This window comes from Panulirus ornatus, chromosome 29, assembly GCF_036320965.1.
Source record: "Panulirus ornatus isolate Po-2019 chromosome 29, ASM3632096v1, whole genome shotgun sequence".
Lineage (NCBI taxonomy): Eukaryota > Metazoa > Arthropoda > Malacostraca > Decapoda > Palinuridae > Panulirus > Panulirus ornatus.
Window position 1 is genome coordinate 660,727 of NC_092252.1, and position 15,368 is coordinate 676,094.

The following is a 15,368-nucleotide window of genomic DNA, read 5'->3' on the forward strand; positions in this document are numbered from 1 at the left end:
CTCCGTGGAAGGCGTTAATTAAGGATAGGCGGATCAGCCTTCACCTCCAACTCTTTTTCTAGTCCTCATCTGCAAGTAGTACTTTGTCCAACTGTTCTTAAAGGAATTCTTTTTTTTTATATTTGATTTATTTAGATTTTTCCCCCCCAGGAGAAACTCCAGTGCGGCGAGAGTACCCATTCTCGAAACTTTTGTCTTCCACATCTCCTCACAGCAGAATCCTTGAGAGGTATCGATCTAGGACTTCATCGACACTGTCAAAGATTCCTCTCCCTAGCTTTGGAGATGATACTGAGGTATGCATGTTTCCCATCTGAAGAAAAGTAGATATGAGTATTGGGTAACTGAATTTTTCTCACACAGCATCAAAAACATACAAAAACTGACCTCGTTTGCATTCATACAATGTTAGTCATGTATGATTTACTGAAACCAGAGTCTACCATCTATGGCCATGTCCCACACACTACACAGGTGTACCTTGATCACTTCATATGCTGTGGTTCAGTCCATTGATAGCATATTACTCCCCTGTCTACTTCATTTATCCAGTATATCTTATGCAATGCAAGATTGAATTTCTGAATGTACAGGTCCTCTTACCCAAATCCTTCTTCACACTATCCTTTCATCTCCTCCTTGGTTTTCCCCTCCTCTTTGCTCCTTCCATATCCGACACAGATTCTCTTTTCCAGTCTTTCTGCATTTATGTTGTCTATATCCCCAAACCATTTCATCTCACTTTGTTGATCTTTTCAGTCAGATTTTACTTATCAGCACACCTCTCTCTGGCACTGGCATTCCCTGTGATAACCCTCTTCATGCCATATATTGTCCTCAGGCATTTCGTTTCCAGTTGATTCATCCTCTTCCTCCATTTTACAGTCAAGGACCAAGACTTGCATCTATACAGTGCTGTAAGGACTTCTATATATTGAAACATAACCATGATTGTATAGCCTATGTAACGTGACAGCCACTTAGGGATAATTTTAACTATCACCAGTTAGGGAGTAGTTTGAAGGCAGCCAACGACCAGGGACATATGTTACCAGTACTACTTGCCTAGGGATCGATAGGGTTAGTGACGGGTTGTGTAGTGAGCCAGCTCTTCAGTGGTTGTCAAATTGCACTCCTCTGACTTAGGTAGTTGTCTTTTCTTTCTGCCTCACCCACACGTGGACTACTGGCACTTTGTCCACAATCATACAATGTCTCCTTGTCATACATAACATTTGACAACACTTTATATATCTCACACAACTAATTCTTTGTAACTTTAGATTTTCCTGTGGTGAGCACTAAGTGTTATCCCTGTCTTTTGGCAAAATGATAGGAACATTAAGGCAGGAGCATTAGGAAGGAGTAGTCGGTAGGAACTTTAGGCAGTAGCATTGGGTAGAAGTAGTCAGTAGGAACATTAGGTAGGAGTCTCTGCAAACACTGCATCAGAGTTGCCCTCTGCCAGTGGCCTGGTAAGGGTGAGGCACTAAAGGCTAAGAAGTGGCAGTGGAGTTCATAAATTATAGAGACTCTATTGAGGGAGTTCTCGTTAGGAACAGATTAACTGTCGTCATGATTGTCCATTTGTTGCCCATCCATCAATCACCAATCTATTTGTAGTTGGGTTACACCCTTTTGTACTGAAGATTCATTTAACCTTACTTGTAAGAGTTTACTGTATAAAAAATTTTCCAGCATTTAAGAAAATAAAAGGGGTAATGCCCCCAACCCTTATTTGGGTTTTTTTACAGGTATGCTTTTTATAAAATGTTTGCCCAGGAAATTGACTTGGCTAAAAAGTTCATGAAATTGGTTGGTTAGAATTTTCAGTGCATGTATGGATCATGGTGAGGTGCCTGAGGACTGACAGAATGCATGAATATTTCCATTATGTAAAAACAAGGGGAACAAAGATAAGTGTTTGAACTACAGAGGTATAATATTTTTGTGTAACTGGTATCTTGAATGAGAGAGAGGTGACTGAGAGGGTGAAGGCATATACAGAGAATCAGATTTGGAGGGAAATTTTGGTTTCAGGAGTGATAAAAGATGTATAGATCAGGTGTTTGCTTTAAAGAATATGTATGAGAAATACCTAGAGAAGCAGAAGGATTTGTATGAAGCATTTATGGAAATGCTGGTGAAAGCATGTGATAAGATTGATAGAGATGCCTTGTGGAAGGTCTTAAGAATATATGGAGTGGGAGGAAAGCTGCTAGCAGCAAAAATATTTTATGATGAGTGTAAGGCATGTGCGCATGGTGTTAGAGCAGAAGTTGAGTGGTTCCAGGTAAAGGTTGGTCTGTGGCAGAGGTGGATGATATGACCATGGCTATTTGATTTGTTTCTTGATAGGGTGGTGAGGGAGGTAATTGTAAGGGTCTCAGAGAAAGGGGTGAGTATGTAGTCTATAGGGGATGAAGGGGGACCTGGGAAGTGAGTCAGTTGTGTTTTGCTGATGACACAGCATTTGTGGCAGATTCAAGTGAAAAACAGCAGAAGTTGATGTCTTAGTTTTGGAGATCATATGAAAGGAGGAAGTTGAGAGTAATTACAAACAAAAGCAAGGTTATACGGTTTATCATGGCAATGAGACTGGTAAGTTGAGGTGTGAGTTTGAAAGGAAAAAATTTGAAAGAAGTGAAGTGTTTTAGATACCTAGGGGTGGACATAGCAGCAAACTGAAACATGGAAGTGGAAGAGAGTCATTGGGTAGTTGAGGGGATGGAGATTCGTAAGGTATTGAGGAATGTATGGAAATATAGGTTATTATTTGGGAAGGTGAAAATGGTATGTTTGAAGGTATAGTAGTCCCAGCATTGTTGTATGGATGCAAGGCATAGGCCATAGATGAAAATGTTTGGAGAGGAGTGGATTTAGTAGAAATTAAATTTTTTTTATGCTTAATTGTTGTTTCCATGTTTGCGAGGTACACCAGAAACAAATGAAGAAAGACCACATTCACTCACATCCATTCTCCAGCTGTCATGTGTAATGCACTGAAACCACAGCTTGCTTTCTACAACCAGGCCCCACAGACCTTTCCTTGGTTTACCCCAGACTTTTCACATGTCCTTTTTCGGTCCATTGACAGTATGTTGATCCCAGTATGCCATGTCATTCTAATTCACTCTATCCCTTGCACACGTTTCATCCTTCTGCATGTTCAGGCCCCAATCGCTCAAAATGTTTTTCACTTCATCCTTCCCTCTCCATATTGGTCTTGCTGTTCTCCTTGCTTCCTCCACTTCTGATACATATCCTTTTTGTCAACTATTCCTCTCTCATTCTCTGTATAGGTCCAGACCATTTGAGCACCCTTTTTATCCCTCTCAACTACAATCATTTTATTACCAAACATCTCTTACCCTTTCATTACTTACTCAATCAAACCACCTGACAAAACATGTTGTCCTCAAATATTTCATTTCTAACACCCACCCTTCTCTGCAGTCTTATCTATAGCCTATGCCTCTCTTCCTGTGATAATGTTGGGACAACTACACCGATGCTACTTATAGGAACATTTAGGAAGGAGCATTAAGTAGAAACTTTATGTAGAAGTAATAGATAGGAACATTAGGCAGGAGCATTAGGTAGAGTTAGTCAGTAGGAACATTGGTTAGGAGCCTCTGCAAACACTCTGTTAGAGTTGCCCTCTGCCAATATTCTGTTAAGGGTGAGGCACTAGAGGCTAGGAAGTGGCATTAGAGTTTGCTAGTTATAATATGGAGTCCCTGTTGCTAAGGCCACTTCCCCGAGGGAGTTTCAGGTAAGTACAGGCCTCAGAGATATGAATAGATAGAACTATACCTTCAAACATACCATTTTTTCCCTCCCAGGTAACAATCACTCTTCCACACATTCTTCAGTGCTTCCAGTACCTTCACTCCCTCATTCACCCTATGACTCACTTCTGCTTCCATGGTTCCATTTGCTCTCATGTCCACTCCCAGGTATCTAAAACATTTCACTTCCTCTAATTTTACTCCACTGAAACTCGCACCGCAACTAACCTGTCCCTCAAACCTGTTTAACCTAATAACTTTCTTATTATTCACATTTGCTCTCAGTTTTCTCTTTCACACACCTTCAAACTCATTCTCCAACTTCTGTAGTTTCTCATTTGAAATCTCCACCAATGATGATCTGTATCATCAGCAAACAACAACTGACTCCCTTCCCAGGCCTTATCATCCCCCACAGACTGCATACTTACCCCTCTTTCTAAGACTCTTGCATTCACCTCCCTCATGCCCCATCCATAATCAAATTAGCCATAGTGACATCACGCACACCTGCTGCAGACCGCCTTCACTTGGAACCATTCACTCTCCTTTGTTCCTACACGTACACGTGCCCTACACCCTTGATAAAATCTTTGCAGAAGTAAGTTAAATGTTTGAAGATAATATATGGTGTGAGATGCTTTGATCGAGTAGATAATAAAAGGATAAGAGAGGTACGTGCTAATAAAATGAATTAGGTTTAGAGAGCTGGAGAAGGTGTACTGAAATGGTTAGGACAAGATAGAATGAGAGACGAGAGGTTGACAGATATGATACATTTGTCAAAAGTGAAGTGAAAATGGAGAAGGGAGTGATGAAATTGGAGATGGAAAGATGGAGTGAAAAAGATTTAGAATGCTTAGGGACTGAACTTTCAGGGGGGGTGAAAGGCATGCAAAGGATAGAGTGCATTGGGACATTCTGGTACAACAGGGGGTGACATGCTGACAGTGGACTGAACCATGGCATATGAAGCAGCCATGGGTAACCAAGGAAAGGTCTTTGGGGCCTTGTTGTGGATAGGGGGCTGTGGTTTTGGTGCATTACACATGACAACTCAAGAATGGGTGGGAGTGAATGAAGCGTTTTCTTAATCTACTCATGTTGCTTCTTCACTATTATTGGAAATGGAGAATGATTATGAAAAAAATATGCAGTACAAATAAAGATCTTTGTTTATTGTGATTGAGGGTGAAAATAAAGGTATAATGTGTGATGTCCTGTTAGGAGATGTTTGGGTTCTGTGGGTGGCATGTTCATGTTTGATGTTACTGTTGTTACTTATAGATAGCAATATATATGAGCTTGTTCCTGGAGCAGGGGAAAGTGATTGAACATTAGTGTATTAAGGCATTTTTTGACAATTGTAGATGACAGTCAGACTCTGCACTTTTAACCAATGATAGTTTTATCGATTGTAATCAAACTTTGCAGCAAGAGGGGTAAAGGCTGAAGACTAGTATCCAAGACAGACACTTCTTAACTCTTCTTGCTGTGTAATTATTTATTCCACACTACTTGTTGAAATAGTTATGTTAGTTGTTATACTGTGATGTGAACTGCAAGCATTGTATATTACATAGTGAAGTTGAAATGGGAAGGACAGATAACAGGAGACTTGATATCTGTAATGAAGTTATCTGTTGTGGTGTCCTAAAAATAGTGTTAGAAACAGGATAGCAAAGTAAAGGGCACTTCCCCAACTCTTTCTTCCTCTGGCTAAACAGCCAGCAGGAAAAGGTGAGAAAAATTACCATGCAGCACAAGTGGAAGACACTACCATAGAGATTTTATAGGATTGTGTGGACTGGGAAAAGTTCCCAATCAATGTAGCAACATCTGCTGTGCAGCTGGATTCAGAAAAAGAGATTGATTAGTGGTAACCTGGATTTTGTATTAACAATATTTTTTTATTTTATTATACTTTGTCGCTGTCTCCCGAGTTTGCGAGGTAGCGCAAGGAAACAGACGAAAGAAATGCCCCCCCCCCCCATACACATGTATATACATACGTCCACACACGCAAATATACATACCTACACAGCTTTCCATGGTTTACCCCAGACGCTTCACATGCCTTGATTCAATCCACTGACTGCACGTCAACCCCGGTATACCACATCGCTCCAATTCACTCTATTCCTTGCCCTCCTTTCACCCTCCTGCATGTTCAGGCCCCGATCACACAAAATCTTTTTCACTCCATCTTTCCACCTCCAATTTGGTCTCCCTCTTCTCGTTCCCTCCACCTCCGACACATATATCCTCTTGGTCAATCTTTCCTCACTCATTCTCTCCATGTGACCAAACCACTTCAAAACACCCTCTTCTGCTCTCTCAACCACGCTCTTTTTATTTCCACACATCTCTCTTACCCTTACGTTACTCACTCGATCAAACCACCTCACACCACACATTGTCCTCAAACATCTCATTTCCAGCACATCCATCCTCCTGCGCACAACTCTATCCATAGCCCACGCCTCGCAACCATACAACATTGTTGGAACCACTATTCCTTCAAACATACCCATTTTTGCTTTCCGAGATAATGTTCTCGACTTCCACACATTCTTCAAGGCCCCCAGAATTTTCGCCCCCTCCCCCACCCTATGATCCACTTCCGCTTCCATGGTTCCATCCGCTGCCAGATCCACTCCCAGATATCTAAAACACTTCACTTCCTCCAGTTTTTCTCCATTCAAACTCACCTCCCAATTGACTTGACTCTCAACCCTACTGTACCTAATAACCTTGCTCTTATTCACATTTACTCTTAACTTTCTTCTTCCACACCCTTTACCAAACTCACGTCACCAGCTTCTGCAGTTTCTCACATGAATCAGCCACCAGCGCTGTATCATCAGCGAACAACAACTGACTCACTTCCCAAGCTCTCTCATCCCCAACAGACTTCATACTTGCCCCTCTTTCCAAAACTCTTGCATTGACCTCCCTAACAACCCCATCCATAAACAAATTAAACAACCATGGAGACATCACACACCCCTGCCGCAAACCTACATTCACTGAGAACCAATCACTTTCCTCTCTTCCTACAAATATTGGTAAATTTCTCTAGCTTTGCTTTGAATTTATTTATAGACTTTGCATTGAGGACATTGGGAGGCAGTTTATTCCAATGCTAAACCACTCTACTGTGAAGAAACTTATTCCTTTACATCCTCTTCCTTTTATCATGATACCATTATATCTAGTTATTGGTTCAGTGTCTAAAGTGAAGAAATTTTCATATATTATGTTGCTGAAATTAACTAGTGTTTTAAGGACCTAATCAGACTTTGGAGTTTCCACATTTTTGGAGAGAGAACTTTTAGTCTTTGAGAGTCTCATATGACTTATTTTTTGCATGAAAAGATTAATTGGTTGTTCTTATCTGGTTTGGTGATTAGAATTTATTACGATATTTCAAAAGAGGTCAAATCCCTTTTTTTTTGTATATATTTTTCCCTGCATGTTGTAGAAAGTGACTAAAGGGGGCAGGAGTGGGGGGCTGGAACCCCCCTCCCTGTATTCAAATTTCTAAAAAGGGAAACAGAAGGAGTCAAGCAGGGAGTGCTCATCCTCCTCAAAGGCTCAAATTAGGGTGTCTGAATGTGTGTGGATGTAACCAAGATGAGAAGAAAGGAGAGATAGGTAGTATTTTTGAGGAAAGAAACATGGATGTTCTGGCTCTGAGTGAAGTGAAGCTCAAGGGTAAAGGGGAAAAGTGGTTTGGGAAAGTCTTGGGAGTAAAATCAGGGGTTGGTAAGAGGACCAGAGCTAAGGAAGGAGCAGCAATACTCCTGAAGCAGGAGTTGTGGGAGTTTGTGATAGAGTGTAAGAGTGTAATTTCTAGATTGTTTTGGGTAAAACTGAAAGTAGATGGAGAGAGATGGGTGATTATTGGTGTCTATGCACCATGTCATGAGAAGAAAGATCATGAGAGGCATGTGTCTTGGGAGCAGTTGAGTGAGTGTGTTAGCAGCTTTGATTCACGAGACTGGGTCATAGTGATGAGCGATGTAAATGCGAAGGTGAGCAATGTGGCAATGTGGCAGTTGAGAGTATAATTGGTGTACATGGGGTGTTCAGTGTTGTAAATGGAAATGGTGAAGAGCTTGTGAATTTATGTGCTGAAAAAAGACTGGTGATTGGGAATACCTGGTTTAAAAAGAGATATACATAAGTATATATATGTAAGTAGGAGAGATGGTCAAAGGGCATTATTGGACTACATGTTAATTGATAGGTGTGTAAAAGAGAGACTTTTGGATGTTAATGTGCTGAGAGGGGCAGCTGGAGGGATGTCTGATCACTGTCTTCTGGAGGCGAGAGTGGAGACTTGTAGAGGTTTTCAAGAAAGAAGAGAACGTTAGGGAGAAGAAAGTGGTGAGAGTAAGTGAGCTTGGAAAGGAGACCTGTGTGAGGAGGTACCAGGAGAGATTGAGTGTAGAATGGCAAAAGGTGAGAGAGAATGACATGAGGGGAGTGGATGACAAATTGGATATATTTAAGGAAGCAGTGATGGCATGAGCAAAAGATGCATGTGGCATGAGAAAGGTGGGAGGTGGGCTGATTAGAGAGGGTAGTGAGTGGTGAAATGAAGAAGTAAAGTTATTAGTGAAAGAGAAAAGAGAGGCATTTGGATGATACTTACAAGGAAGGAGTGCAAATTACTTGGAGATGTATAAGAAAAAGTGGCAGGAAGTCAAGAAGAAGGTGGGGTTGAAAAAGAAGGCAAATGAGAGTTGGGGTGAGAGAGTATCATTGAACTTTAGGGAGAATAAAAAGATATTTAGGAAGGAGATAAATAATGTGCGAGAAGAAAACAAATGGAAACATTGATGAAGGGGCAAGGGGGAGGTGATAACAGGTAATGATGAAGTGAGGAGATGGAGTGAGTATTTTGAATGTTTGTTGAATGTGTTTGATGATAGAGTGGCAGATGTAGGGTGTTTTAGTTGGGATGATGTGCAAAGTGAGAGGGTCAGGGAGAATGGTTTGGTTTAGAGAGGAGGTGGTGAAAGCTTTGTGAAAGATGATAATACCTCACTATGGGAAGAAAAGCAAATTGGTAAAGAAGTTTTTTTTAATCTAATGGAATATTTTAATTACTGCAATGAAATTATAGACCAAAGTTAGGCATTATAAGTATATTTATGGAGTACGGTGAGTTTGATTCACTGTTCTGTAAGAAAATGATGTACCGGATAATCATAGAAAAAAATGATATATATTATGTAAGAGAAGAGTATTACTATTAAGTGCAAGAAATTGTAAAGAGTTCCTGTAATGAAATGTTAGCAGTTTTGTATTATGATTACAGAGTTGGAGGTTATCATGGTGGGAATAATGTTTAAGTTTAAGACAGGTAGAGTTATTGGTATTGACGGAAGTAAGTCAAAGTACTTTTCAGTGTTTGATTGAAATAGGAACCAAATCTCGTGTGTTCTGAAAAGCACATAGAGGAAACCATGTCAGGAACTAGTACCCAACATTCATTAATATTTGATTGGAACTTTCCCCAGAGTGTTTATCATAATTTGGGAAACAAAAGAGTATATTCAAATGACCATTAAGATTTACATCATTGGTTTGACTAGATAATAAATATTTCATGGTGATAGATTTTTCTTGTCAAAGAAATGTGATGGTATGATGCAATCATGTTGATTCTTTGTGTCATGCTTATAGGATGAAGTGGGTCCATCATCACCTGAGAGTTCGCAGCTTTCATCATCTGAATGCTCACAGCTTGAGGATGAGTTTGGAGAAACAAGATCACAAACAGGACCTGTTTCTTCTTCTAAGGTAGATTTTATGGAGCACACTTTGAGACTTGATACTTTAGGGGCCACTTGATTACAATCCAGTTCTCATGAAATTAAGTGTGCAGTTAGCGACTCTGCAGTTGCTTGTTTTTCTGTACAATTTTAGTCACATGAACAAATCAACACAACTGACTTAAAGTAGATGTATCTAACTACTATGTTTAAACAATACACTTATCAGTATATTCCACCACTGGCATAGTAATTGTTTGAGGTTGTAGGTACAGGCTTATGTTAGGGGGTTGTCTCCACTAATTTGGGGTTATCAAACTTAGGCAGAACTTTTTTCCAATACTTGATCAGTGTTTCCCACATTAGTGAGGTAGCATCAGGAACAGATGAAGAAAGGCTGCATCTGCTTCCATCCATTCTCTAGCTGTCATATGTAATGCACTGAAACCACAGCTCCCTGTCCAAAACCAGGCCCGATAGACCTTTCTATGGTTTGCCCCAGACACTTCACATGCCGTGGTACAGTCCGTTGACAGCACATCAATCCTAGTATGCTACATCATTGCACTTCACTCTGTCTTATGCATGCCTTATACCCTCCTGTATATTCAGTCCCTGATTGCTTAAAACCTCTTTCACTCCATCCTTCCATCGCCAATTTGTCTCCCAGTTTCCTTGTTCCCTCCACTTCTGATGCAAATATCCACTTTGTCAACCTTTCCTCATTCATTCTTGTCATATGTCCAAACCATTTTAGCACCCTCTTCAGCTCTCTCACCCCCTCTCCTTTTATTACCACACCTCTCTCTTGCCCTTTCATTACTTATTCGATCAAGCCACTTCATACCACATATTGTCCTCAAATGTTATGTTTTCAACACATCCACACTCCACACAGCTATATCTATAGTCCATGCCTTGCATCCATGTAATGTTGTTGGGACTACTATACTGCCACACATATCCATTTTTGTCTTCCCAGATAATGTTCTATCTTTCCATACATTCTTCACTGCTCCCAGAACCATTGCCCCTTCACCCACCTTATGACTCTTTCACTTTCATGGCTCCATTTGCTGCCATATTCACTTCCAGGTATATAAAACACTTTACTTGCATCAGCTTTTATCTATTCAAGGTAGTCATCAAACACCCCTCCAGCTGCATCAGAAAGTCTCTCTTTTACATACTTAACATTAATATGAAATTGAATAATCCCCACTGATTGTCTCCTCACATACATATACTTGTGTATGTCCATCTTTTTAAGCCTTGTATTCTCAGTCACCAGTTCTTTTTCAGTACACACCTCCAAAAGCTGTTCACCATTCCAGTTCCTAATACTAAATACTCATGTCCCTTAATTATACTCTTAGCTGCCACACTAGTCACCTTCACATTCAAATTGCCCATCACTAACACCCAGCCTTTTTCATCAAAACTGCTGACACTATTCATCTGCTCCCAAAACACTTGTTTCCCATACATACATACATATATATATATATATATATATATATATATATATATATATATACATACATACATACAGAGAGAAAGAGAGAGAGAGGGAAAGAGAGAGAGAGAGAGAGAGAGAGAGAGAGAGAGAGAGAGAGAGAGAGAGAGAGAGAGAGAGAGAGAGAGAGAGAGAGAGAGAGAGAGGGAAAGAGAGAGAGAGGGGGGGAAAGAGAGAGAGAGGGAGAGAGAGAGAGAGGGGGGGGGGGAAGAGAGGGAAAGAGAGAGAGAGAGGGAAAGAGAGAGAGAGAGGGGGAAAGAGAGAGAGAGAGAGGGAAAGAGAGAGAGGGAGAGAGAGAGAGAGACTTTGGTTACAGTTGACAAAGAGCTTCTGTATCCATTAGTAGTGTGGATGTCTTTCAATGAGAATGTATGCATCAGGGGTGATCACTGAACTTGTTGAAGAAGAGATCTATTTGAGGTGAAACCCTCACTCAGAGAATCCACCAGAAGGCTGGGTGTTTTATAGTTGCTTTTGCAGAGTGACATGGACAAGACAATGTTCACCCATTCTCTGCAAGAACCCTGAAGGTATTTGGCTTTTAATATGAGACTGAGATTCTTGCATCCAGAGGAGGTTTGCATATTCTATGGATAGCATTGCACTGGAATTCTGTCTTGTTATCTTAGATAAAACTTGCCTTCCATGCAATGTGACAGGTGTATGAAGAATTATCATTGTACAATTAGTTTTTTCCAGTTGATAAGAATGGGATTAGTACCAGAGTCCTTATCCTTTGTCAGAGGCATCCATCCAAATGGGAAGGTCTTGGGGTGAGTAGTACAGGGGATGAGTGGATTTTAGAATGACCTAACGCATTCACCGTAGGAACTACTTTCTTAGTACCCCTGGCACTTGATTTGCTTTATATGTGATTCTGCCAAAGGCTTATTGTACTGATAAAAGTCAGTTTTTCTTTAATCCTCTCAAAATGTTGTCTTAAGGCTCATTTGAGAACACTGAAGAAGTTTAGTTTTTAGGGAAAATTAGTATTATCTTGTGGGAGGCCAACTTGACCCAGGCATTTCCCATTAGAGGCCTAGCATCTCAAACCTTGGAGCTGGTATGAGATGTAACTTTGGTTCACTGGAAAACCACATGTCTAAAGGGACAGGGGTATTGTGTCTTGATGATGCTTGCATTAATCCTTTGACAGGTTAGCTAAAACGTTGGCCATTCATTTCTGTTACCTCCAGAGTCTCAGAAACTCTCATTACCTCTTACCTTCTCAAATACTTTCAATATCATACCCTTCTCTCTGCTTGCTAGTAAAGCCTTTACAGTGCAAGGTCAGCTATTGATCATCTCTTATTGACCCACCTCTGGGCCCTCTTTTTAAGATTTCGGTGAAGATTTTGTTGTGGCCTAATGACATCTCCAAAGCATTTGACATGGTATGGCATAAGTATTTGCTTTCTAATCCTCCTTCCTTTGCTTTTCTGCTTCTCTGGCATAAATATATGCTTTCTAATTTTCCTTTCTTTGCTTTTCTGCTTATAATTGTTCTCAGGTGCATAGCTTCTCTAGTTGATCCATTGCAGTAGTTGTTGATGGACTGCCTTCACTGTCTCATCCTGTCAGCAGTGGTCTTCTTTAGGCTTCTGTTCTGATGCCTTCTCTCTGTTTATCTTTCTATTTATATATTTTATTTTTTATTATTATACTTAGTTGCTGTCTCCCGCATTAGCGAGGAAGCACAAGGAAACAGATGAAAGAATGGCCCAACCCACCACATTCACACGCATATACATAAACGCCCACACATGCACATATACATACCTATACATTTCAACACATACATACATATACATACACAGACATATACACATATACACGTGTACATGTTCATAATTGCTGCCTTCATCCATTCCCGTCGCCCCCGCCACTCATGGAACAGCACCCCTCTCCCCCTGCGTGTGCACAAGGTAGGGCTAGGAAAAGACAACAAAGGCCACATTCGTTCACACTCAGTCTCTAGCTGTCATGTATAATGCACTGAAACCAAAGCTCCCTTTCCACATCCAGGCCCCACAAAACTTTCCATGGTTTACCCCAGGCACTTCACATGCCCTGGTTCAATCCATTGACAGCACATCAACCCGGGTATACCATATCGTTCCAGTTCACTCTATTCCTTGCACTTTTTTCACCCTTCTGCATGTTCAAGCCCCAATCGCTCAAAATCTTTTTCACTCCATCCTTCCACCTCCAATTTGGTCTCCCACTTCTCCTCGTTCCCTCCAACTCTGACACATATATCCTCTTTGTCAATCTTTCCTCACTCATTCTCTCTATGTGACCAAACCATTTCAATGCACCCTCTTCTGCTCTCTCAACCCTACTCTTTTTATTCCCACATGTCTCTTACCCTTTCATTACTTACCTGATCAAACACATTTCATTTCCAACACATCCACCCTCCTCTGCACAACCTTATCCATAGCCCATGCCTCACAACCATATGACATTGTTCGAACCACTATTCCTTCAAACATACCCATTTTTGCTCCGAGATAACGATCTCGCCTTCCACACACTCCTCAATGCTTCCAGAACCTTCGCCCCCTCCCCCACCCTGTGATTTACTTCCGCTTCCATGGTTCCATCGGCTGCTAAATCCACTCCCAGATATCTAAAACACTTCATTTCCTTCAGTTTTTCTCCATTCAAACTAACCCTCCAATTAACTTGTCCCTCAACCCTACTGAACCTAATAACCTTGCTCTTATTCACATTTACTCTCAGCTTTCTTCTTTTACACACTTAACCAAACTCAGTCACCAGCTTCTGTAGTTTCTCACCCAAATCAACCACCAGCGCTGTATCATCAGCAAACAACAACTGACTCACTTCCCAAGTCTTCTCAACCACAACAGACTGCATACTTGCCCCTCTCTCCAAAAGTCTTACATTCACCTCCCTAACAACCCTCATCAATAAACAAATTAAACAACCATGGAGACATCACGCACCCCTGCTGCAAACCGACTTTCACTGGTTTCAGAAGTGGAAGATGATGTGTGGATCTGGTGTTTGCTTTAATGAATTTATGAGAAATATTTAGAAAAACAGATGGATTTGTATGTAGCATTTATGTATCTGGAGAAAGCGTATGATAAAGTTGATAGATATGCTTTGTGGAAAGTATTACGAGTATATGGTGTGGGAAGTAAGTTGCTAGAAACTGTGAAAAGTTTTTATCAAGGATGTAAGGCAAGTGTACGAGTAGGAAGAGAGGAAAGTGATTGGTTCCCGTGAATGTCGGTTTCTCTATCTATTTCTATTATGTTTAATCGTTGCTTCCTGTGTCAGCAAGTTAAGGACCAGGAAGCAGATGAAGAATGGCCCAATACACACACACACACACACACACACACACACACACACACACACACACACATATATATATATATATATATTTATATATATATATATATATATATATATATATATATATATATATATATATATATATATATATATAGTTGATAGAGATGCTCTGTGGAAGGTATTAAGAATATATGGTGTGGGAGGAAAGTTGTTAGAAGCAGTGAAAAGTTTTTATCGAGGATGTAAGGCATGTGTACGTGTAGGAAGAGAGGAAAGTGATTGGTTCTCAGTGAATGTAGGTTTGCGGCAGGGGTGTGTGATGTCTCCATGGTTGTTTAATTTGTTTATGGATGGGGTTGTTAGGGAGGTAAATGCAAGAGTTTTGGAAAGAGGGGCAAGTATGAAGTCTGTTGGGGATGAGAGAGCTTGGGAAGTGAGTCAGTTGTTGTTCGCTGATGATACAGTGCTGGTGGCTGATTCATGTGAGAAACTGCAGAAACTGGTGACTGAGTTTGGTAAAGTGTGTGGAAGAAGAAACTTAAGAGTAAATGTGAATAAGAGCAAGGTTATTAGGTACAGTAGGGTAGAGGGTCAAGTCAATTGGGAGGTGAGTTTGAATGGAGAAAAACTGGAGGAAGTGAAGTGTTTTAGATATCTGGGAGTGGATCTGGCAGCGGATGGAACCATGGAAGCGGAAGTGGATCATAGGGTGGGGGAGGGGGCGAAAATTCTGGGGGCCTTGAAGAATGTGTGGAATTCGAGAACATTATCTCGGAAAGCAAAAATGGGTATGTTTGAAGGAATAGTGGTTCCAACAATGTTGTATGGTTGCGAGGCGTGGGCTATGGATAGAGTTGTGCGCAGGAGGATGGATGTGCTGGAAATGAGATGTTTGAGGACAATGTGTGGTGTGAGGTGGTTTGATCGAGTGAGTAACGTAAGGGT

The 15,368-nt window shown here is 40.8% G+C and overlaps 1 protein-coding gene across 1 annotated transcript in view; it reads left to right on the forward strand.

The window, feature by feature from the left end:
• Positions 1-15,368, forward strand: part of Klp61F (Kinesin-like protein at 61F) — a 165,694-nt gene that overhangs the window by 130,652 nt on the left and 19,674 nt on the right. Inside the window, exons 18-19 of the mRNA XM_071678934.1 lie at positions 151-296; positions 9,489-9,605. Of these exons, the coding sequence (XP_071535035.1) occupies positions 151-296; positions 9,489-9,605 (263 nt within the window). The remainder of the gene's footprint in view (positions 1-150; positions 297-9,488; positions 9,606-15,368) is intronic.